Raw genomic sequence first — 21,215 nt, forward strand, 5'->3', positions numbered from 1 at the left:
GATATTCCATTGCAAACAGGAACTGACGGGGGAAGGGCTGGCGCTGTCCCTATCACACAGAGTGGTGTTTGTATCGAGACAAGGAAGGACACTGCAGAGCAGTAACAGATTCAAAATACAAGAGTGTCTACCAGCCGCCAACCTGTGCTGACCTAATGTCGACCGTCAGGACACCTGACGCAGTTGGGCATTGTGACACACATCTGTAATCCCAGAAGCTCTGGAGGCTGAGACGGGAGGATCACAAGTTCCAGACCAATCCCAGCAACTTAGCAAGGCCCTCAGCTACTTAGCAAGATGCTGCGCAAAATAAAAAATAAAGAGGGTTGGGGACATGGCTCAGTGGTTAAGCGCCCCTGGGTTCCATTGCCAGTATCAAAAAACGAAAGCAGAGATGGGTTAAAACAGAATGCCACCCACCAAAATCTGTGGGATGCAGCAAAAAAGTGCTGAGAGGGCGACTGTGACTGTGAAGGCTCGTATCATCAAACAAGGACATCCAATGGACACCTCACTTTACTTAAGGAACTAGGAAAAGAAGGCTAATGCCAAGGACAGAGGTGCGCGTCTGTGATCCAGTGACGTGGGGGAGGCGGAAGGACCCCAGGTCTGGGGCCAGCCTCAGCAACTTAGCAAGACCCTGTCTCAAAATAAAATTAAAACAGAACTGAGGATAAGTCAGGGAGGAAGCAAGCCAAGGCAGCTGCCTAGCATGCACGAGGCCCTGGGTTCAATTCCCAGTGTGGAGGGAAAAAAGAAAAAGAAAAGAGAAGAAAGAAGAGGAAGACTCACTCAAGGACAGCATAAAGAAGGAAACAAAGAGACAGATAAATGAAATGGAGAATAGAAAAAGAAAATAATGCAGCTAAAACTTGGTTCTTCAAAAAGATCAACAAAATCAACAAACCTTTAACTAGAGAGTAAAGAAAAAGAAAGAAAAGATGCGAATTACTAAGTTCAGAAATGAAAGTGGGGCCGGGCACGGTGGCTTAGCCTGTCATCCCAGCGCTGGGGAGGCTGAGGCAGGAGGATCGCGAGTTCAAAGCCAGCCTCAGCAATGTCGAGGCACTGAGCAATTCAGTGAGACCCTGTCTCTACATAAAGTACAAACTGGGGATGGGGCTCCGTGGGTGAGTGCCCCTGGGTTCAATCCCTAGTAGGCCCCCTCAAAAAAGAAATGAAAGTGGGGACAGTACTGCTGATTCCACAGAATAAAAAAGACCATCAGAACAACTGTACAACAACACATAGGATGATCCAGATGAAATGCAAGAACTTCTAGAAACACAAAAGCTAAAAAGACTAGTCATGAAGAAACAGGAAGTCCAAACAGACCTGTAAGTGTAAAGGGATGGACTCACAATCAAAATCTTCCAACAAAGGACAGCCCTGGACAGGGCGGCTTCAGAGGTGAATTCTCTGATACACTTAAAGAAGTAACACCAACCCTTCTCACCTTTTTCAATAAGTTAAGAGGATGGGATGCTTCCTAATTCATTCTGTGAGACCTTCATTACCTAATATCAAAGCCAGACAGATACCACAAGCCAATTCTAGACCGATACCTCTTAGAGCATTGGTGCAGAGGCCCTAAGAAAACACCAGCAAGCTGCATTCAACAGCACACTGAAGGGCTCAGACCCCTTGACCAAGTGGGACTCATTTCTGGAGTGCAAGGATGGTTCAATACATGAAAACTGATCAGTTCTAACACATTAACAGAATGAAAGGGGAAAAAACACACATGATCATTGTAATTGGTGCAGAGAAAGCGTTTGACAAAATTCAACCCGTTTTCAGGACAAAACCACCCAACAAACTAGAAATGGAAAGAAATTTCCTCAGTCTGACAAATGTCATTTATGAAAAACCCACAGCAAACATCATACTCAATGGTGAAAGGGTGGAAGGAAAAGAATGCCTGCTTCCACATATTCTATTTAACACAGAAGTGGGAGTCCCTGCCAGAGCAATTAGGCAAGAAAAAGAAATATATTGCACCCAAATTGGAAAGGAAGAGTAAAATTATCTTGCAGGTGATACAATTATTTTGCAGGTGATAAATTTTATAAACAAAAAACTGTAGATATGCTGCCAGACAATCTGTTAGGACTAAAAAATAGATGAAGCAAATGGCAGCAGCATCTTCTCTACGATACAGGCCAAGTGCCAGATGGTGCTGTGGCCTGGCCCTCCCCATCCAGTGTGATGGGATGTGATTCTGTCCCATGTGTTGGGGTAAACAGATCCAGCTGCTGGTGGGAGACTCATGCTGGTGCCTTGGCCAGTGGAGCAAGGGGTCATTATGGAAGAAAGAGCACGCAGGAGTCCATGAAACTTCCTGCTCCGTCTCCGAAGCAAACCAGGTCGCTAGTATTTTGTTTCCTGGAGGAACTGCATCCATTAATACCAACATGGAACGTAGGGAAGCAGGAGCAGTCTCCAAAGCATCACCATTCCACTCGCTTGTCTGGCCTTTGCATAAGCAAATTAACAAAGACAGAAGAGGATGCACTCCAGGAAGCTGAACAGGCGAGGCACTCAGGAGTACTGCCCGCTGGCTGTGGTCTCTTTACTGCAGCAGGTCGACAGTTCCTGGCACTTGGTAGGCAGATGCAAAACCAGTCGCCCTCAATGGCAAAGACTGCAGTGCACCCTCACCCTCCTACCCAAGGCCAGGGCTACTCTCTGAGCCTCTGTCTTAATATACTCATAAAGACCAGGTAGGCAGAACAATGCCCCCTTCCCAAGATGTCCACACTATTTCCTGGAACCTCTGAGAGTACAGGGGAAAGGGGAGTTAAGGTCCCTGATGAAATAAGGTCACTAATTGGCTGACCTTAAAATGGGGAGATGGTAGTGGTGCACGGCCAGCTACTCCCACAGACTCAGGAGGCTGAGGCAGGAGGACTGCAAATTCGAGGACAGCCTGCAACTTAGTGAGACCCTGCATCCTAATAAAAAACAAAAGGGCCTCGGCTGTAGCCCAGGGGCAGAATGCTGACCTGCATGAGAACCTGTGTTCAACCTGAATACCAACAAAGAGAGAAAGAGACTGGTCGGGGGTCCTCCATCACCACCTAGATCCAGTGCCACCGCAGGTGGAAGAGGCCGAGGGAGGCGGAAAGGGCGAGCCAGAGGAAGGAGATGAGACGGGGACAGTCGCTGACTCTCGAGAAAAAGGGGCCTCAAGCCTGGGGGCATGTCAAGAAGCTGGAAGGGGGCACACAACAGATTCTGCTTCAGCCTCGCCAGGTAAGAGCACGCCCTGCTGCTCCCTCGCTGGAGCCCAGGAGGTACTCAGTGTGGTGGTGGTGGTGGTGGTGGTGCTGTTTTGGTGCCGGGGATTGAACCCAGGGGCACTCGGCCACTGAGCCACAACCCAGCCCTAGTTTGTATTTTATTTAGAGACAGGGTCTCGCTGAGTTGCTAAGGGCCTTGCTTAGTTGCCGAAGCTGCTTTGAACTCGTGATCCTCCTGCCTCAGCCTCCTGAGCCGACAGGATCCTAGGGGTGGGCCACAGCGCCCGGCTCAGTGTGCACTGTTGTAAGACCTAGGTTCTCAGTAATCACTGCAGCAAGGAAGAAGGACACGGACAGGGTCATCTTAACACTCTGCTGGCCCAGGTAGAGGCTGCAAGGCTGGGTCTGGGTTTGCCTGGACATCCTAAGGTGAGGCATACATCACTGCACCTAGTGCCTCCATTCAGCAAGGAGGGCCCAGTGCTCAGCAGCTCCCAGGACCTCAGAGGCACACTGTCCCTTCAGGAGACGCTGCGCTGGTCCACACACTGAGAGGCCTGGGAGGGCTTCTGGGGAAACAGAGGTCAGCTGAGGCGTGACTGCCAGCCTGCATGGACCTCACACTCACAGACGCAGCCTTCGAGGGTGTGGGAGGGAAGGGTGCCGCGCAGGCCCCTGGGCCACTTCACAAGCTGGCTTTCTGCTTCACGGTCCTGGCATCGAGGACACAGCAGAGTGCATGTGGCCAAGGGTGGCGAGGGGCAGGCTGGATGGGGTGAACAAAGCACACAGCGCACACATGTCCACCACAGTCCTCTGGGGGCAGAGGACGACGAGCAAAGGGTTGGGCAGGGTACCCAGTCACCCCCGGCACCAGCACCAATCCAGCTGCACTGCCACCATTGGCAGCCCCTGTGCCAGAAGGTCCCGAGGCCAGTAGTGAGGGGCAGACCCAGTGGGTCCCTGGCCACCCACTTGCCGTGGATAGGAAGACAGAGTGGGCACTGGCACAGACAGAGCTAGCTCATCAGGACCCTCAGATGGACAAGTCCAGCCAGCAGGGATGCAGAGGTCTGAGGAAGGTGTGGCCTGGGCCCCCCGAGGCAGAGAGTGCCACCACAGCAGGTACCTGACAACCTGGTGGACATCACAACTGTCTTGCAGATGCTGGCCAGCAGGCCCCTAAGGGAGAGGCTACAGTGACAAGAAGGGAGTCTGTGTGGCCCAGCAATACCAGCCCAGGATAGACACTGTCCTGTGGAGTGAATTCTCCTCACCAGGTCATCTGCTCTGGCTGAGAGTCCAGCAGAGGGTCAGAAAGCTGGAAAGACTGGGACAGCAACAGGGCAGGGAGAGGTGTGCTCCCACAGCCTCTAGGACAGTCCCAGAGTGGAAACTCACTGTGTGGTGGTGGCCACCAGTCCCTTATGCAAAGGACACAAGGACTCACTCCCACAGTGCATGAGCCTGGGACCACCACCACAGGGTGGCGCCTACAGGTGCCCTCAACTTCAGTGCAGACTAAGCCTGCACCAGAGATGGGGCAGCTCCAAGCAGTGCCTTCCACTGTGAAGGAGCAGCCTCACTCCAGCCAAACTGGACACCTTACTGGACGTACTTACAGGTTCCTCAGACACGCACAGCCCCAGCACCCCAACAGCACTTCTCTGAGCTGGGACCCACGATCCAGCAACAAGAGCCGGCCAGCGAACTGGGTTTATAGGTGGTGTCCTGGTTCATGCCCTGTAGAGCAGCTGGCCTTCGTGCAGGATGGGGTCAGCCCTCTAGGGCCCACTTCCCAGGACAGAGAGCAGAATGGGGACATCCAAGCCTCCCTCCTCTGTCCCCAAGAACAGGCCCTGACAGTGGCTTTCTCACTGGGACGTGGAAACAACTGGTGACTGCAGCATTGACACAGCTGCGGTGCTGGCCCTGCTGAGCACACTGCCCTGGGGCCAGCCTGGCCTGCGCTCTGCTACCTAGCATTCTGCCTGCCTTCAAGCACAATCTCCAGCTCAGGGCATTCTCCCAACTCATCTGTCTCCACCACGCACTGTCCACATGGGTCAGTCCGTCAGGCATAGGCAATTATCATAAAACAGCATCAGTCCTCACAGGCCTTCTCTGGCCCCCGTGTCCTTTTTCAGGGATGGTGTAGGGTGCCTTTGTGGGATGGGAGAGCCACTTGCTTCCTCTCCTCTGAGGATTCTACTAAAAGAAGCAAAGTGGGAGGCAGTGCCCCATGAGAGCAGCTGGGAGCCCAGGGAGGGAGAACAGGGAACGCAGGGAGCCCCCTGGTGGCGGGGCGCCATCCCCGGGGACCAATCTGGGACCAGAGGTGGAGAAGTTGTTTTTGATGCACTGGCGAGCTTCAGGACACCCAGGAGGGGGCTTGGCGGCAGCTGAATGCAGGGTTGGGGCGCAAGCGCAGAAGTCTGAGCTGAAGGTGAGCCGGAGAAGGAGGGGCGGGGTGAGCAGGCCCAGGGCAGGAGCCCTGGGAGAATGCGCGGGCCCAGAGGGGAGCACCCTTTCCTGCCAGCGACACACGCAGATCAGGTGACGCCCAACCACCAGGAAGGCAGGAGAAGTGGAGGGACAGGGCGTCCCTGACAGGCCACTCAGGCAGGAGGAACAGGAGGGGCTTGCAGTGCTGCACGCGTGAAAACACAAGTCCTCGCGAATACCGGCACATGCGCACTTGCGCATTCGCCCATACCATGCCTGCCTGCCCAGGGAAGCCCCCTTCCTGCCTGCCCTCTGAGAGGACGCGGATAAGTGGGGTAGGCGCTCACCTGCAGGGGCCTCAAGGATCTCCTGGGGTGTGGGCCCCCTCGGCTCTCGGCCTGTCTTCCTCTGCTACTGGCTGTTCTCTCCTCGTCTCCCTGGGGAAAGCTGCAGTCAGGGTGGTCTGGGTTTGAAATGTCCCCCAACACCCATCAACCTCAGGAGATATTTATGATACCGGCATTTATGGGACACCAGCAGGGCTGCTGTGTCGCAGCTTGCAGGGAGCCACAGCGGAGGTAATGTCATTACTGAGACATTAATGAGCTGCCCCACAGCATCCTCCAACTGCAGAGCCTACCTGACTTGGGTCACCCTCAGGGCCAGCAGGCAGAGCTGCCCTGAACTTGGGATGGGAAGCCCAGGCCCTGTGAGTCCTGGGTGGGCATGGTGCAGCCTGGTTAGGACCACCATGCTGCTGGCCCTCTTGCAGTCTTGCTGCAGGCTGGTCCCTGCACCCATACTGTCCCCCACCCTGTGGTCAGATCAGGGTCCCTCTGTCTTCCAAGCCCTTCCCATCTCTGTCCAACTCATTGCTTCCAGGCAGGAACTCCTGTCTGCTTCTGAGCTTCTGGGCAGGGCTGAGCAGGAGGAGTGTGGTGCAGGGATGGGCCAGGCAAACCAGTCCAGCCAGTGTGGCGGGCTGCTTGGGGTGGGGCCTGGGGGGGGGTGTCAGCAGCACCCCTCTCCTGGCAGGGGAGACACTAAGGAGGCCATCTAAGGCCTCACCTTCCAACAGAAAGGCCAGTGTTGGAGCTGGCCCTGGACCCCACTGCCACCCGGGCGGTACCCATAGGCAGGACTCGTGACAGCTCCTGGGCTGTTTCAATAGGCAGGGGAGCTGGACTCCCAGTTAGGTCCCCACCTGCTCACAAGAGCAGACCAGGCTCTTCCTTTCTGCCCGTCTCAGTCCTCAAAACATTCTCTGGGCCTTTGAAGAACTGGTGTCTTCACCAACCCACAGGGCCGCTGGACACCACAACGCTCGGACAGTGGGACCCTGTTCCTCCACAGAACCCAGGGGAGCCCAAGCCCCAGAGGGGCTCCACTGAGCCTGCTACCCAGAAAGTGCTCAGGTGGGCTGGGACTTCACTGGGATGGTCTATGCCTGTGAGGGACTGAGTCCTAATGGTCAGTGTGGCCAGCACACAGCTTCTGGCCCTGTGGCTGGAATTTTAAGTTTCCCGCGACCAGGGGTGGGGCGGGGGAGCGTGAGGGGCCTGGGTGCCGCCCAGGCAGGACCAGGCAGGCCGCTGCGCACTGCGGTCTAGCTGCTGCGGCGCCTCCAGTTTCTCAGTCTCCCTCCCAGTCTGGCCAACAAGGCCTGTGGCCCGTGTCAGCACGTTAGTCAGCTCCTCGGCCTGGGTGAGCCACTGTGCCGCCGAGTCCCTATAAACTCCTGGCGTGGCCCAGCCCTGCTGAGTGGGGCCTGTGAGGCCCTAGGCAGAGCCAGGAGCTGCGGTGCTACGGGTGCCGGCCAAGGGGCAGGGAAGGCACTTGGGACGGCAGGAGCCCAGGGCTGATCGTGGCGGGGGAGCAAGCAGCCCACCGTGGCCTCTGGATGCCCCCTGAGCTGCCGTACTGAGGCAACCAGTGGATGAGCAGGCCCTCCCCTGGGGAGCAGACACCTGGGGAAAGAGGCCCGGGATCCAGGGCCATGTCTGGGAAGCGAGGTCGAGCTCGCAAGCCCCGAGGCAGGAAGGCAGGCAGGGCCCCACAGGCCACCAAGCAGCAGGGCCCCGGGGCTGAGCCCCCGCCCCCCGCTACAGGGGGCCCTTGGGACCAGGCCAGGGTGGCCTCTACAGGGCACGTGACCAGCACACAGCTGGCTTCTCAGGGACACCCCAGGGCAGCCAGGACAGAGCAGCCAGAGGCAGCCTGGAGGCCAGTGCAGGCCGCTGCTGCGGGGTCTGAGCTGGTGCTGGTCCTCCCTGAGCACATGGAGGGCCATGAAGCAGGGGGCCCCATGCCGGCCCTGGGCCCCGAACTGCTAAGGCTCCATGAAGTCCAGCTGTGCCTGGCCCAGGAGCAGCTGCTGCTGGAGGATCGGCGGCGACAGGTCCAGCTGCAGATGCAGCTGTGGCAGGAGGAGCAGCTGTGGCTGCAGCAGCTGCAGGAGGAGCAGGCCTGGGTGCACATGGAGGGGCTGCAGCTGGCCGTGGCCCTGGAGCAGCTCCGGAGTGAGGGCCTGGAGGTACTGCAGACCCAAGGCCAGGTAAGGCCTGGAGAGGGTGTGGGGAGGGGCCCAGGACAGCCTGTGGGCATGGTGGTCACTGCATCCGACAGATCTGTGAGGGCCCAGAGGCCAGGTTGGCTGAGGAGCTCTGTGGGCTGTGTTCATATTTGCCAAAGGAAGCTGGCAGGGCCGCACAGGGCCTTGCCAAGACCAAGGACGCAGTCCACCTAGGTTTCCCAGTGCTAGTGGGCAGAAGCTGCCAAGGGAGGGCACTTGGTCAGCAACAAAGCTGTCCCTGCAGAGAACCCAGACATCCTAGGTCAGGGAGCCTGGGCAGTGGGCAGGCTGAGGCATACACAGCCTAGGTGGGCTTGCTCTCCAGGCAGCAGAGTGAGGAGCATGCTCCCCTACCCCCAGCCCCTGTTTCCTAGACAGCTTCCCTGTCCCGCCCCCTGTTTGCTGCAGTGCAGTACCAGGGCCTGAGATCACAGAGGCAGCACGCCGTCCCTGTGCCCATTATCCTCATTCCAGGAGGAGTGTCCGCCTCAGACGCAGCTGGGGCTATTTTAGGTAACTAGGATCTAAACCTGGCTTGGGTTGGAGGAGTCACCACCACCCCTCCAGATCCTGGGCAATGGAGTTCTCTGGGCCGGGCCCAGCTCAAGCTGTAGAGCCCCATGTGGGGTGGGTCCGTGCTCTCTCAGCAAGCACAGACCCCAGGCAGGCCTGGGAGCAGAGAGCCAAGAGATGCCACCTGGGAGGTATTAGCAGCAGTGACAGAGAGTGAATGGCACTTAGAGCAGGGGTGATAACTGCTGAAGTAGGGTGGGCACGGGGAGGTCCCTTTCCTGATGCTCAGCAGGAGCTAGCCCAGGTGAGCTGTCCCTTTCCAGCCACAGAAGAGCAATTATTGAACTTAACCTAAGAATTCCCAACTTGGAGCCAAGACCTTTCTCAAAGCTGGCTGTTTTGTTTCAGTCGTGTTGAGGATTGAACCCAGGAGCATCCTACCTTTGAGCAGTATCCCCAACCTTTTGTTTATTTGAGACAGGGTCTCACTAAGTCGCTGAGTCTGACCTTAAATTTGTGATCCTCCTGCCTCAGCCTCCCCAGTAGCTGTTATTACAGGTGTTGAGCCACCATGCCCAGCTCAAAACTGTTTTCAACAATGGGGGCCCTCTCACCCATGTGTGCCCCTTCCCATCGACATGGATTCTAAAGCTGTGCCCAGCCCTTACCACAGCCCCAAAGGTGCAAGGCTCAAGGCCAGGGGTTGGGGTGGCATCTGGGCTCTGAATGTGAGCATATCCATCCTAAGCCCCATTCAGAGATCCCTGGATACCACTCTCGGAGGGAAGGGCCTTCTTAGAGGGGGTCTCATGGCTGCAGAGGGTCATAGGTCAGTATTTGAGTGGCAGTGCCCTGGGGTCAAAGGGTGTACTCACCAACAGCAGCTCTTGGCTGGGGCCAAGGGGGTGATGTCTGCCACTTCCCTGATGCAGCTGTGGCCCCCCCTTTCTTACTGTTCATTCTCCTGGGAATGGGAAGAAAACACCCCGGGAGGGTATGATTAGAGGTGCAGCAGACGGGAGTAGTGGGGAACAGCATCACACCCCACATGGGTCTGGGTGGGCAGGCAGCAGAAACATGGACATTCTAGCACACTTCCCTGCCCATGGCTTACGGATGTATATTCCCAGTAGCTTGAGCAGGATGTGTGGCAGGAACACATCCCATCCACTCTCACGTGCCTGGCTTGGTCCATCCTGCTGGGACCCTGGGATTTAGTGGTCAGCACCCATCTCCCTGGTCCAAACCACTTGGCTGCCTAATGAACTCGTCTGAGGACCCCTCCACACAGACCTGGCACCCCTCACACCCGCGCCTCCCTACCCTTAGGCCCTCTCTTATCTTGGCTCCCACAGACGCTGTGGTCGGGCCCACCAGGCTCACCCCACAGCTCATTCCCCGGGGAGGCTCCTTGCCTGGGAGTTCACCAAGCTCCCCTCACACACAAGGGACTCGCGCAGTGCCACTGCCCAGAGCTGGTCTGACCCCACAGGAGTTCCAGCACACCAGTGGGATGCTGTGGATGGGAAAGGAAATGGAGAAACTGGGGGTGACCCTGAAAACAGGATGGTCACTAGAAGACAAAAAGCAGGGGTGACTGAAGGCCGGCAGGCAGAAAGGACTCAGGCTGGATGTCAGGGAGTGAGCCCCTGGGTCGGGAATGGTAGGACAGATGGGCTGGGCTGAAGTGGGGGAGGACCCTATAGGAGGGTCTGAGGGAGAACTGAGCCTCCTGTGTGCAAGCTAGAGGTGGTATGTGTACCCTCGATGTGCATAAGGTCCCCATTCCTTGTAGGAGGTTGGGACTTAGAGGGCCCCCAGTACATGAGAGACTCTTGTTGCACATGTAGGGCCAAGTGCATGTGAGGGGAGGTTCCCTGTGCTTTCAGAATTGGTGTATGAGCAGTCATGAGGTCCTGTTTATGTGTGGGGTGGGTCCCTATATGTATGGGAGGGGTGTGGTACATAGTCCTGGTGAGTGGACAGCATGTGTGAGGTTTGGTGTGCTTGTAAGATTCTGTGCACATGAGGGATATCCTGTGCTTGTGGAGTCAGAGTGCAAGGGGGGACCCAGTATGCATGTGGGGTCCCATATGTGCAGGGGTCTGTGGGTGCAGGGTCCGCTACATGTTTCGGCATCCACTATGCCTGGGGATAATGAGAGGGGACCGCCCCCGACTGGTGGGGACACCCGTATGCACGGGGTCCCCAGGTCCGGCCCCGCCAGGGCTCGGCGCCGCCCCCACGGCCTCACCTGCCTCACCTGCCTTTCTCCGAGCCCCGAGGCCAGAAGCCCCGCCCCCCGCGTCGGGCCCGCCTGTTTCCTAGCGACTGAGCCGGAACTTCCGAGTCACCCGGACTTCCGGGGCGAGGGTCAGGGGTCAGAAGTAGGGGCTTCGAGACTTGGCTCACAGATGGGCAGCAGGGGGCTCGGGGACCTTGGAGTGGGCGCCCTGATGGTCTCGGGCGGCGCTCTGCAGGGTCCCGGGCGCGGCTCGGGGCCCGGGCGGGCCGGGGTCGGGGGGGTGGGGGCGCGGGTGGGGGTCGGGGGCGCGAGGTGGGGGCGGGGGTCCTGGCGGGGGTCCGGGCGCGGCGGGCGCAGGAATGCGGGCGCGCCGCGGGCGGAGCCGCCCCGCCCAGGTGCTGCCCGGGCAGGCAGGAGGCAGGAGCGCGGGCGGGGCGGGGGCGGGCGCGTGAATCAGGCCGGGCGGGCGCGCCGGGGAGTGGCTGCCGGACCGACCGGACCGCGAGGCCGCTGGGCGGCGGTCGGCTCCTGCTGCCCCTGTGCCGAGACCCCGCGCACCTGGCCAGGTAGGACCCCCTCCCGGGCCGGAGCGGGCGGGCGCGGAGCGCCGAAGAGTTCGGGGCTCTGCGCGCCCTCACCTGGGCTGGCGCAGTGTGCGCGGCCGCGTGCGTGGGGCTGGCCGGGCCTGGCCTGCGGGGCCCGGCGGGGGACGAAGGGCCGGGACGCTGTAGGTTTCTGGGTGAGACGCCCCCTACGACGCCGGCCCAGGAGGAGCCCAGAGCGAAAGGGTCCGGGCCCCTGCTAGAGACCCGGCGTCTGACCGGCTCCTGCCTTCGCGGCCCGTACTCTTCCTGGGAGCCGTCCTCCAAGGCTGCCATGGACTGGGGTGGTGTACTGGGCAGGTAGAGCGGGAGGCCTGTGCCGCTTGAGCCCATGTACCTGGACTGGAGTGAGCAGATGAGGCACCTGGCCTGGACAGCCGCTAACTTGCTTCCTGGGGTACGTGACACCCTTAGGTCCTGCTGTGCCCACTCCGCAAGCTATAACTCATGGACTTCCGGTCTGTGAGCCCATCCAGCCAAGGTCCACCTCCCGGCTTCCTGATCCTGCCCCTTCCCTTGCCTCAGTCTTTGACCACTGGTTATCTCACTTTGTGTAGGAGCCCAGATCCTTCCCAGGGAATCTCTCTTCCTGCCCAGGTAGGAAGGATCGGGTCCTTGAAGTGGAGGTGAGGGCCTTTAAGGCTCTTTCAGGCTTCAGGTCAGAGGTCAGCCGCAGAGGATTCCTGCTGAGTCATTGGTCTGGGTGGGCTAGGCCCCTTCCTCCCTCGGGGCCCAGGTGGGTAGGTAAATGGGGAGAAGCAGGCTGATGGGGCTTCACTGAGGAATGGGGAGTGGCCATTTCCCAGTCCACAGTCCAGGGGGATTCGTGCCCTTTAAAGAAACAGGCCAGGGGTAAGGTGATTGGAGGTGGTAAGCATTGCTGTGAGGCCAGGCTCCCGCGGGTGGGGGATGGCCAGGCAGGATGGGGACTCCCCTTCAAACCAGTAGTGCCTGTGGGAAGGCTCCTCACCAGAGGTCACAAACTGGACACTTGTCCTCCCCACTCCCGATGAATCTGTTCCCTTCCCCAGTGAAATCTGAAGGAACAGCAGTGGCCCTTCCAGCGTGTCTTCCCCACGCCTCCCCAAATAGCAGGCCGGTGCCTCTAGGCCTGTCCAGTCAGACACTGCCCACATACAGCCTGACCAGATAGTGGTAAATTGTTGGTCCTGCCACAATGGTCAGATGCAGTGAGGCCCGTCCAGGCAGACAGGCCAACACTCAACTCACAGGTGGGCTGCCAGGCCTGCTGCTGCACCACAGGACTGCGCCCCACCCCGCACATCAAGCATGAAGGGAGACTGTGTGGTCAGGGCAGTGCCCCAAGAAGGAAGAACAGTTTTTCCTGGGACAAGTGGGCCAGGTGGCATTCCCCGGCAGTTATAGGAGTGTCCCCACCTCAGCTCTGTGTCACATTCTGTCTTAGAATGTCACCCCCAGGAACACCAGGTGGCACAGGTCCCAGGGTATGCATAGCAGAGCCTGACCCCAACATTCTCAGGCAGGTATGGCTTCCAACCCAGTGTAGGCCAGGGCCCCATCCTGACAGCACTCCTGGCCACACCTTGGGGTACACTCTTCCCCCTAGGCAGAGCCACTTCCCCATCTGGGACTGGCATCCAGTAACCTGTGTGCTAAGCAGAGCAGGAGTCTGCCCCATCCCCGAACAGGAGCAGTGGGGACAGGGTGAGCGGTTCTGGGTGCTCCCACAGGCCTAGAGGCCACAGTCTCTAAGTATGTTCAGTGGTCATGCTGGTCAGCATCCTAGAGGCCAGCCACCAAGCGGGGAGATGTGAAGGGCATGAGACTGAGCCATGGAAAAGGCTGATACCATTCTTAGTCTCTTAGTGAGCAGGAGGAAGACAGTGACCTAAGGAATTGGAAAGGTCCCAACTGCCATGGGGCTGGGCTAGGCAAGGACAGGCCCTATAGCAAAGGGCTGTGGTCCAGGGAGGTTTCATCCAAGATGAGACAGTGGCAACAGGTGGGGATGCTGGCAAGCAGGAACCAATCCCAGGGGTCAGAGCACTGGGAAGTCAGTGAAAGGGTGGTGGGAGTCCTGGTGAAACCCTAAGGATGGGAAGAGGTGTGGCCCTGGGCAGTGGGTGGGGCCTAGGGCTATGCCATCCCAGGATGAAGTCACAGCCTGGTATGTCCCGTCAACCCTCCTGGCTGTGCTGTATGGTGGAGGTGATGGCTGGAGAGGCACAGCGGCTAGTCTGGGGTCTCCCAGGCAGCAGGCACAGCACTGCCTCGACCAGTGGGCACGGCGCTAGGGACCACAGCAATATGAAGGGGCTGCTGATAGTGAGTCCAGCAAGGGTTGTGTTTGTCTTTGAACCAGCCATCAAACTGTTAGAATCTGTTTTTATGGGAAAGGGCTCATGAGAGTAGGACCCCTATCAATAAGGGCAGAAGAAGGGGAACAGGGCTGGGATTCCTGTGACATGCCTGGCACTTCTGATGTCCTTCCAACTAGGGGGCATCCTAGGCCTGGGGAGGCCTCCAGGTATGGGCTGAACTCCAGTCCACTGAAGTCTCTGGAAACCCTGTGTGAGGGTAAAGGAGCAGGCCCCAGTGCCCCTGCCCCTCATTAAGGTGTCTCCTCTCCAGGCCCCTGGCCCCAACATGGCTCGCCGCTCTCAGAGTTCCTCGCAGGGGGATAACCCACTGGCGCCTGGGTACCTGCCACCTCACTACAAAGAGTACTACCGCCTGGCGGTGGATGCGTTGGCAGAGGGTGGACCAGAAGCCTATAACCGCTTCCTGGCTACAGAGGGGGCACCCGACTTCCTGTGTCCTGAGGAGCTAGAGCATGTGAACCGCCACCTACAGCCCCCACAGCATGCTGCCCGGGAGCCCCCTGAAGGCAGCCCTCCTGATGTGGACATGGATGGCTCCTCAGGCACATACTGGCCAGTGAACTCAGACCAGGCAGTTCCTGAGCTTGACCTGGGCTGGCCCCTGACCTTCGGCTTCCAGGGCACTGAAGTCACCACGCTAGTGCAGCCGCCGCCACCTGATAGCCCCAGCATCAAGGATGAGGCTCGAAGGATGATCCGCTCTGCCCAGCAGGTGCACGGTCGCAGGCTCTGTGGGCAGTGGGGGAGGGTGGCCTGGGCTGGACCTGGAAGCATAAGGAGGAGGGAGAGGGGGTGGAGAAACAACCAGCACCAGCACGGAGGCAAGCCAGGACTGCCAGCTGGGCCTTCCAGGCTTCAAGCTGCAGCAGGGGCTTCCTGGCAGGTTCTTCCAGGTCACTGAGGGTTGGGCCAAGACAGGGTCTGCACAGGGTGGCTGGTGGTTGATGTCCAGACGCCCAGAGGCTCTGGGATGTTGGTTCTCTCCTAGCATGGATTTGTCCCAAGAATTTTCTAGACTTGCCTGATGGGCTTTGGCCAGCTCAAAGCTTCCTCCCCTCCCAAGCAGATGGTGAACAGCAGAGATGGCCTGTTAAACCAGGGTCAGCTGCTAAAGACCCCTGTTCTCCTCCCATCCCAGGGCAGTGCCCCCTTCCTGAGAACAGACCTGGAGCCTGGGCCTCAGCCCTGACATCCAGTCTGGGGTTAGCACGGAAGAGATTGCAGGGGCTCCCCTTGACCCAAGCAGGATGCAGGCCTTGTCCCTGCCTCTGCTCCCATGTGGGCCACCCACTCTACTAGCAGCCCCATGACCCCTGTCAGGTCCCTTCCTCCTGACCACCTTCCCAGACATGGCTGCTAGGGAATGGGGTTCACATGGTTCATAGCTCTCCCTTCTCCTGGGTAAGTTGAAGAATGGGGTGGGGACAACAGATTCCACCCTCCCTCCTGACTTGGTGCTTGCAGGTGGTGGCCGTGGTGATGGACATGTTCACTGATGTGGACTTGCTCAGCGAAGTGCTGGAGGCTGCTGCACGCAGGGTCCCCGTCTATATCCTGCTGGATGACATGAATGCACAACACTTTCTGGACATGGCGGAAAAATGCCGAGTCAACCTGCACCACGTGGATGTGAGTGAGTGGACAGGTGGGGTGGACCGGGAAAGACCCTGGTGAAGACCTGACTCCCCTCCCTCCTCAGTTCCTGCGTGTGCGCACTGTGGCTGGCCCCACCTATTATTGCCGCACTGGGAAGTCTTTCAAGGGCCACGTGAAAGAGAAGTTCCTGCTTGTAGACTGTGCCGTGGTGATGAGCGGGAGCTACAGGTGTGCGGTGTGCCCAGCTGGGTGTCGGTCCCTACCCCTCCCCTCTCTGGAGCCTCCCTGGGTGTCCCCGCCCCTCCTCACCAGGAGCACTCCTGTAGACCCTGATAGCCTGGCCTGGCCCAGGTCCTAACACACCCTGGGACTCTGTGTGTCCCACCCAGCGCTGCAGGCCAGTGCTCCCTCACTCCGTTCTTGACTCTGACCCCCACCCACTCACCCACAGCTTCATGTGGTCCTTCGAGAAGATCCACCGCAGCCTGGCACACGTGTTCCAGGGAGAGCTGGTCTCCAGCTTCGACGAAGAGTTCCGCATCCTCTTCGCACAGTCTGAGCCCTTGGTGCCCTCAGCTGGGGCGCTGGCCCGCATGGACACTTATGCCTTGGCTCCATACTCCGGGGCGGGGCCCCTGGTGGGCATCCCTGGGGCGCCCACCCCTTTCTCCTTCCCTAAACGGGCACACCTGCTGTTCCCTCCGCCCCGCGAAGAAGGCCTGGGTTTCCCCTCCTTCCTGGACCCAGATCGCCACTTCCTTTCGACCTTCCGCAGGGAGGAGCTGCCCCGGGTGCCCGGGGGCGCTCTGGAGCCGCATGCAGGGATGCGGCCACTGTCGCGACGGCTGGACACGGAAGTAGGGCCCAGCGGGGAGTTCGGGGGCCCACGGGGCTTCCTCCAGGCGCGGCACCTGGAGATGGACGCCTTCAAGCGGCACAGCTACGCCGCGGCCGACGGCGCAGGCGCTGTGGAGAACTTCGCGGCTGCGCGGCAGGTGTCCCGACAGACGTTCCTCAGCCACGGGGACGACTTCCGCTTCCAGACCAGCCACTTCCACCGGGACCAACTCTACCAGCAGCATTACCAGTGGGAGCCACAGTTCGCACCCACACGTCCGCAGGGCCTGTTCGAGAAGCTTCGCGCCGGCCGCCCGGGCTTGGCTGACCCCGACGACTTGGCGCTGGGCGCTGGGCCGCGCGTCCCCGAGCTTGGCCCGGAGGTGCACCAGCGGCTGGAGTACGTGCCCTCCAGCGCCTCGCGCGAGGTGCGCCACGGCTCGGACCCTGCCTTCAAGCCTGGTCCTGGTGGCCTGGAACCCGGCGGGGCCCTGCGCCCCAACCTGGGCCAGCGTTTCCCATGCCAGGCGGTGGCGAGGCAAGGCCCAGACGCTGCTCCAGAGGCAGAGCCCGAGCGCAGGCCCGGGCCAGAGGGGCGAGCGGGGCTGCGGCACTGGCGCCTCGCCTCTTACCTCAGCGGGTGCCACGAGGATGTGGGTGAGGAGGGCCTGCCCACACCCATGGACGCTGACGTCTACGAAGATGACGTGCTGGCTCCTGGGGGCCGGGCGGCCTTCCGTGTCCCTGCTACCTTGCCAGTCAAGGGCCTGTTGCCAGGCCCGGGAAGCGGTGGCGGCGACAGCTCGGAGCGCGAGGGCTCGGAGGAGGCAGGCCTGGTCAGGCAGGACTCGTTCCGCTCACGCCTAAACCCACTCATCCAGCGCAGCTCCAGGCTACGCTCCTCACTTATCTTCGCGCAGGCTGAAGGCTCTGGAGGTGCCACAACTGCCACCACTGAGAAGGTGCAGTTGCTGCACAAGGAACAAACGGTCAACGAGACGTTGGGTCCCAGTGGAGAGGCCATGCGCTCCACCGCCTCTGCTAAAGTGGCCGAGCTGCTGGAGAAATACAAGGGTCCAGCCCGTGACCCAAGCGCGGGGGGAGGTGCGGTCACTGTCTCCAGCCACAGCAAGGCTGTCGTGTCCCAAGCTTGGCGGGAAGAGGTGACCGCACCCGGCGCAGCAGGGGGCGAGCACCGCAGCCTGGAGAGCTGCTTGCTTGACTTGCGTGATTCCTTTGCCCAAAGGCTACACCAGGAGGCGGAGCGGCAGCCGGGAGCCGCCTCCCTCACGGCTGCTCAACTTCTTGACACGCTGGGCCGCAGTGGCACTGACCGCCTGCCCTCCCGCTTCCTCTCTGCCCAGGGCCGCTCCACCTCCCCGCAGGGGCGGGACAGCCCCCCGCCAGAAGTGCCTGCTGCACACCAGGTGCCCCTTTCTGAGCCCAAAGGGAGCCCCACCTCAGCCTACCCAGAGCGGAAGGGGAGCCCCACGCCAGGGTTATCCAATCGGAGAGGCAGCCCAACTACAGGATTTATTGAACAGAAGGGCAGCCCCACCTCGACCTACCCAGAACGCAGAGGTAGCCTGGTACCCCCTGTGCCTGAGCGCAGGGGCAGCCCGGTACCCCCTGTGCCTGAGCGCAGGGGCAGTCTCACCCTCGCCTCATCCAGTGAGTCTCCTAAGGTTGGGCCCACAGAGGAGGTGGCTGGAGGCCCCATGGAAGTCCTGCGCAAAGGCTCCCTCCGCCTCAGGCAGCTGCTGAGCCCCAAGAATGAGCGTCACGGGGAGGATGAGGGCAACTTCCCAGTGCCACAGGAGAATGGGCAGCCAGAGAGTCCCCGGCGACCATCTTTGGGCCGAGGTGATAGTACAGAGGCTACTGCAGGGGATGAGCGGGGCCCAAGGGCACGGCTATCCTCTGCCACGGCCAATGCCTTATACAGCAGCAACCTACGAGATGACACTAAGGCCATCCTGGAGCAGATCAGCGCCCATGGTCAGAAGCATCGTGGGGTTCCAGGCCCAGGCCCAGCCCACAGCAGCCCCGAGCTGGGCCACTCACCAGCTCCTGGAGGCCTGGCCCCAGACATGTCCGACAAGGACAAATGTTCAGCCATCTTCCGGTCAGACAGTCTGGGTACGCAAGGCCGGCTGAGCCGCACCCTACCTGCCAGCGCAGAGGACCGCGACCGCCTACTGCGCCGCATGGAAAGCATGCGCAAGGAGAAGCGCGTCTACAGCCGCTTTGAGGTCTTCTGTAAAAAGGAAGAGGCTGGTGGTTCTGGGGCAGGGGATGGCCTGGCGGAGGAGGATGCCAGGGACAGCAAGGTGGGCAAGTTCGTGCCCAAGATCCTGGGTACACTCAAGGGCAAGAAGTGAGTGTCCTGGTCCACCAGCCCAGGCCAAGGTGCTTCCTCACTGCCACCCTGCATCTGCTGGGCAGGGAGCTCCGTGTCCGCGTGTTTGAGTGGCAGCCACCATCCCTCATTCCAGAGCAGCCAAGGGGCCGGACTGGACCCACCAGAGCTCAGCTTCAGTGGGTTTCCCTGGCAGCTGCCCTGCCCTGGCCCTGGCCTGTCCTCCCAGGGTTTCAGTCCGCGGCCTGGTACCTTTTCTCACCAACCCTTGCTCCTCTGCCCCCTTCTCTCCTGCTGCTTCCATTTCCCTGGGCTCAGATCCCCTCTGGACCTTCACTCACCTCAGGGACCCTTCTCTCTGTGCCTCAGTCCTGCTTGCAGGGACCCAACACTTGTGCCTCAGTCTCCCCAGCTCTAGGGGTCTTTTGTCTCCTCAGGGATTCCGTTTTCAGGGCTCTCTTCTCAGACCTGTGGTTCTGCTGCCAGCCGCTCCACCCTGCCTCCTCGCCCCTGTCCTTCACTGGCTCCCTCTCTCCTCCTGGTGCCGGTCCTCTTGTGGGGAAGGAAGGAAGAGTGTGGTTGGACCCAAAGGAAGCTTTTCTTGGGAGGCACAGGGCAGGCCTCTGAGAAGGAGGGATGAAGGGGACCCCAGAGGGGCTGCCCTGCTGCCCAGACTGCAGCTGCCTCAGCCAAGTCTGCCCCTCGCACAGTCAAGTCCTGGGTGGCCAGGGGGAGACACCAGGAGGCGAGTCCTGGGCTCTGCAGCATAATAAAATGGAGTCTGGACTGACACCCTGAAGCCAAGTCTGATTAAGTGGCTCCCAGACAAGTGCCACACCCCAGAAGGGTGGGATGTGGCACACTTGTCCCTGAGCTCTGGCCACCTTCCCCAGGGCAGAGGTCCTGGGAATCCCTGCAGGTGGGGTGACCCTTGCCCTGCAGGTGCCCAGAAGACCCTAGCTCCACCTTGCCCTTGATCCTTTCCTGTTTCATCACCAACATGCAAAATCTGTCAAAGACACTCCTGGTTTACCATTCTTATGTCTTTTTCCGTCTCCGTTAATTTTTGGGGGGAGGAGGGGGTACCAGGGATTGAACCCAGGGGCACTTTAGCACTGAGCTACATCCAGCCCTTTTTAATTTTATTTTGAGACAGGATCTTGCTAAGTTGCTGAGGCTGGCTTTGAGTTCGGGATCCTCCTCCCTCAACCTCTTGAGCCACTGGGATTACAGGCATGTGCCACCAAGCCCAACTCCACTAAATCATTTTAATTGATTGGGAATGACATGTTTTGTCACCAAATGCTTAGAAAGGCCCTGCTAGTGGGGGCTTATGTTGTGAAAGGTGCTTCTGTGTTCTGTTATTTCTTTTCAGATAAATTTTAAATTAAAACAAATCTAAGTCCCAGTAGGGAAAGGGTATGAGAAACAGGACAGTAAGTGAAGGGGATGGTTCTGCCTTAGGCAGCTGGAGGAGGGAGACCCGTGTGACTTGGCAGACCACTCACTGCTTGGGTCCCAGAGCCACTGCTCAGGAAGGATGACCGCAGGGACTTCAGGTCAGGAGGAGGAGGCCTCTTGGGAGCCAGGAGAGCTCAAGCCTTTCATGGCCTTGTGCTTGCTGTCCGGCTTCTGCTGGTGGCCAGGTCTCCTAGTGTGCCACTGTTCAGAGTGGACAGGCTCTCCCCTGAAGGAGAGGAACCGCTGCACTCTCTATATCTTGACAAATTAGACACTGGAACTTGCTGTTGCACATTCTGACATTAACAAAAACAATGCCCCCCCCCCCAACACACTGCAACCACTAGCCTTAGGGCCTTCCCCTGTGGACCTGCCCCTCCTTCCCTGCCAGGAGCACTCAAGACCACACCTCTGAGTCTCTGCAGAGCCTCTCCACGTCTTCCATCGGCCCTCCCCACCTCACCTGAGCCCTCTAGGCACTCTGGGAGCACTCACCTGGGGTTCCCTGGTCACCAGCCCCAGGGGCCACCCCCCAGCCCTACCTTGCAGCTCCTGTCCTGAGCTATTCCTGCTCTGCTGCCAGCTCCCTGCCCACAGGACTGCCGCAGCCTGCTCTTCTCCCTTTGGGGCTATGCCCGAGGCTCTGGAAACACCCCTGCCTCCAGCAGCCCACTCAAGCCACCAGCCACTTGGCTCCATGATGGGCCTCCTGTCTGCCTAGGTACAAACCACCCTGTGACTGCAACTCTGAGCCACAAAGAGAAAGTGGTGTCCCTTTCCCGCCCTAAAACCTTGCTGGTGACTGCAGCAAGGTGCAGGTGGTTTGTACCTAGGCAGGTTTCTCTGCTTTCCCAACCTTGCAGCCCAGGCCAGTGTCCCCTGCCCCTGCCCAAGCCTGGTCCTTCCTGCCCATTTTCCTTCACAGAGCCAGTCACTTCAGATGTGAGCTCTGCCAGCAACACATGGGGAAGTGGCCTTCC

General features: G+C 59.5%; 2 protein-coding genes and 1 long non-coding RNA gene across 5 annotated transcripts in view; 1 reads left to right on the forward strand and 2 right to left on the reverse strand.

Moving 5' to 3' along the window:
- Positions 1 to 6,210, reverse strand: part of Iqank1 (IQ motif and ankyrin repeat containing 1) — a 23,370-nt gene extending 17,160 nt beyond the window's left edge. The window contains 2 exon segments of the mRNA XM_058580780.1: positions 6,035 to 6,056; positions 6,205 to 6,210. Coding sequence (XP_058436763.1) covers positions 6,035 to 6,056; positions 6,205 to 6,210 — 28 coding nt within the window.
- Positions 6,211 to 7,566: 1,356 nt separating this feature from the next.
- On the forward strand, positions 7,567 to 19,795 carry Fam83h (family with sequence similarity 83 member H). 3 transcript variants are annotated; one of them, XM_058580818.1, is made up of 5 exons: positions 7,567 to 8,241; positions 14,233 to 14,694; positions 15,447 to 15,611; positions 15,682 to 15,806; positions 16,030 to 19,795. In XM_058580818.1, exons 1-5 carry the CDS (start codon positions 7,624 to 7,626, stop codon positions 18,794 to 18,796), a joined length of 4,137 nt encoding a protein of 1,378 aa, XP_058436801.1. In that variant the 5' UTR covers positions 7,567 to 7,623; the 3' UTR covers positions 18,797 to 19,795. The 3 variants fall into 3 exon arrangements, with proteins under 3 accessions (XP_058436801.1, XP_046305062.1, XP_046305063.1); XM_046449106.2 differs by lacking the exon at positions 7,567 to 8,241 and adding an exon at positions 11,664 to 12,216; XM_046449107.2 differs by lacking the exon at positions 7,567 to 8,241 and adding an exon at positions 11,664 to 12,016.
- LOC131424346 (uncharacterized) lies at positions 14,691 to 21,046 on the reverse strand. Its single transcript, XR_009227185.1, has 3 exons — positions 20,283 to 21,046; positions 16,024 to 19,324; positions 14,691 to 15,536 (listed from the first exon to the last, which is right to left on the reverse strand). It is a non-coding gene; the product is annotated as an uncharacterized LOC131424346 (long non-coding RNA).
- Positions 21,047 to 21,215: the final 169 nt, after the last annotated feature.

This window comes from Marmota monax, unplaced genomic scaffold (genome assembly GCF_021218885.2).
Source record: "Marmota monax isolate L192 unplaced genomic scaffold, Marmota_monax_Labrador192_F-V1.1 WCK01_AAM20220418_F8-fsc00073, whole genome shotgun sequence".
Lineage (NCBI taxonomy): Eukaryota > Metazoa > Chordata > Mammalia > Rodentia > Sciuridae > Marmota > Marmota monax.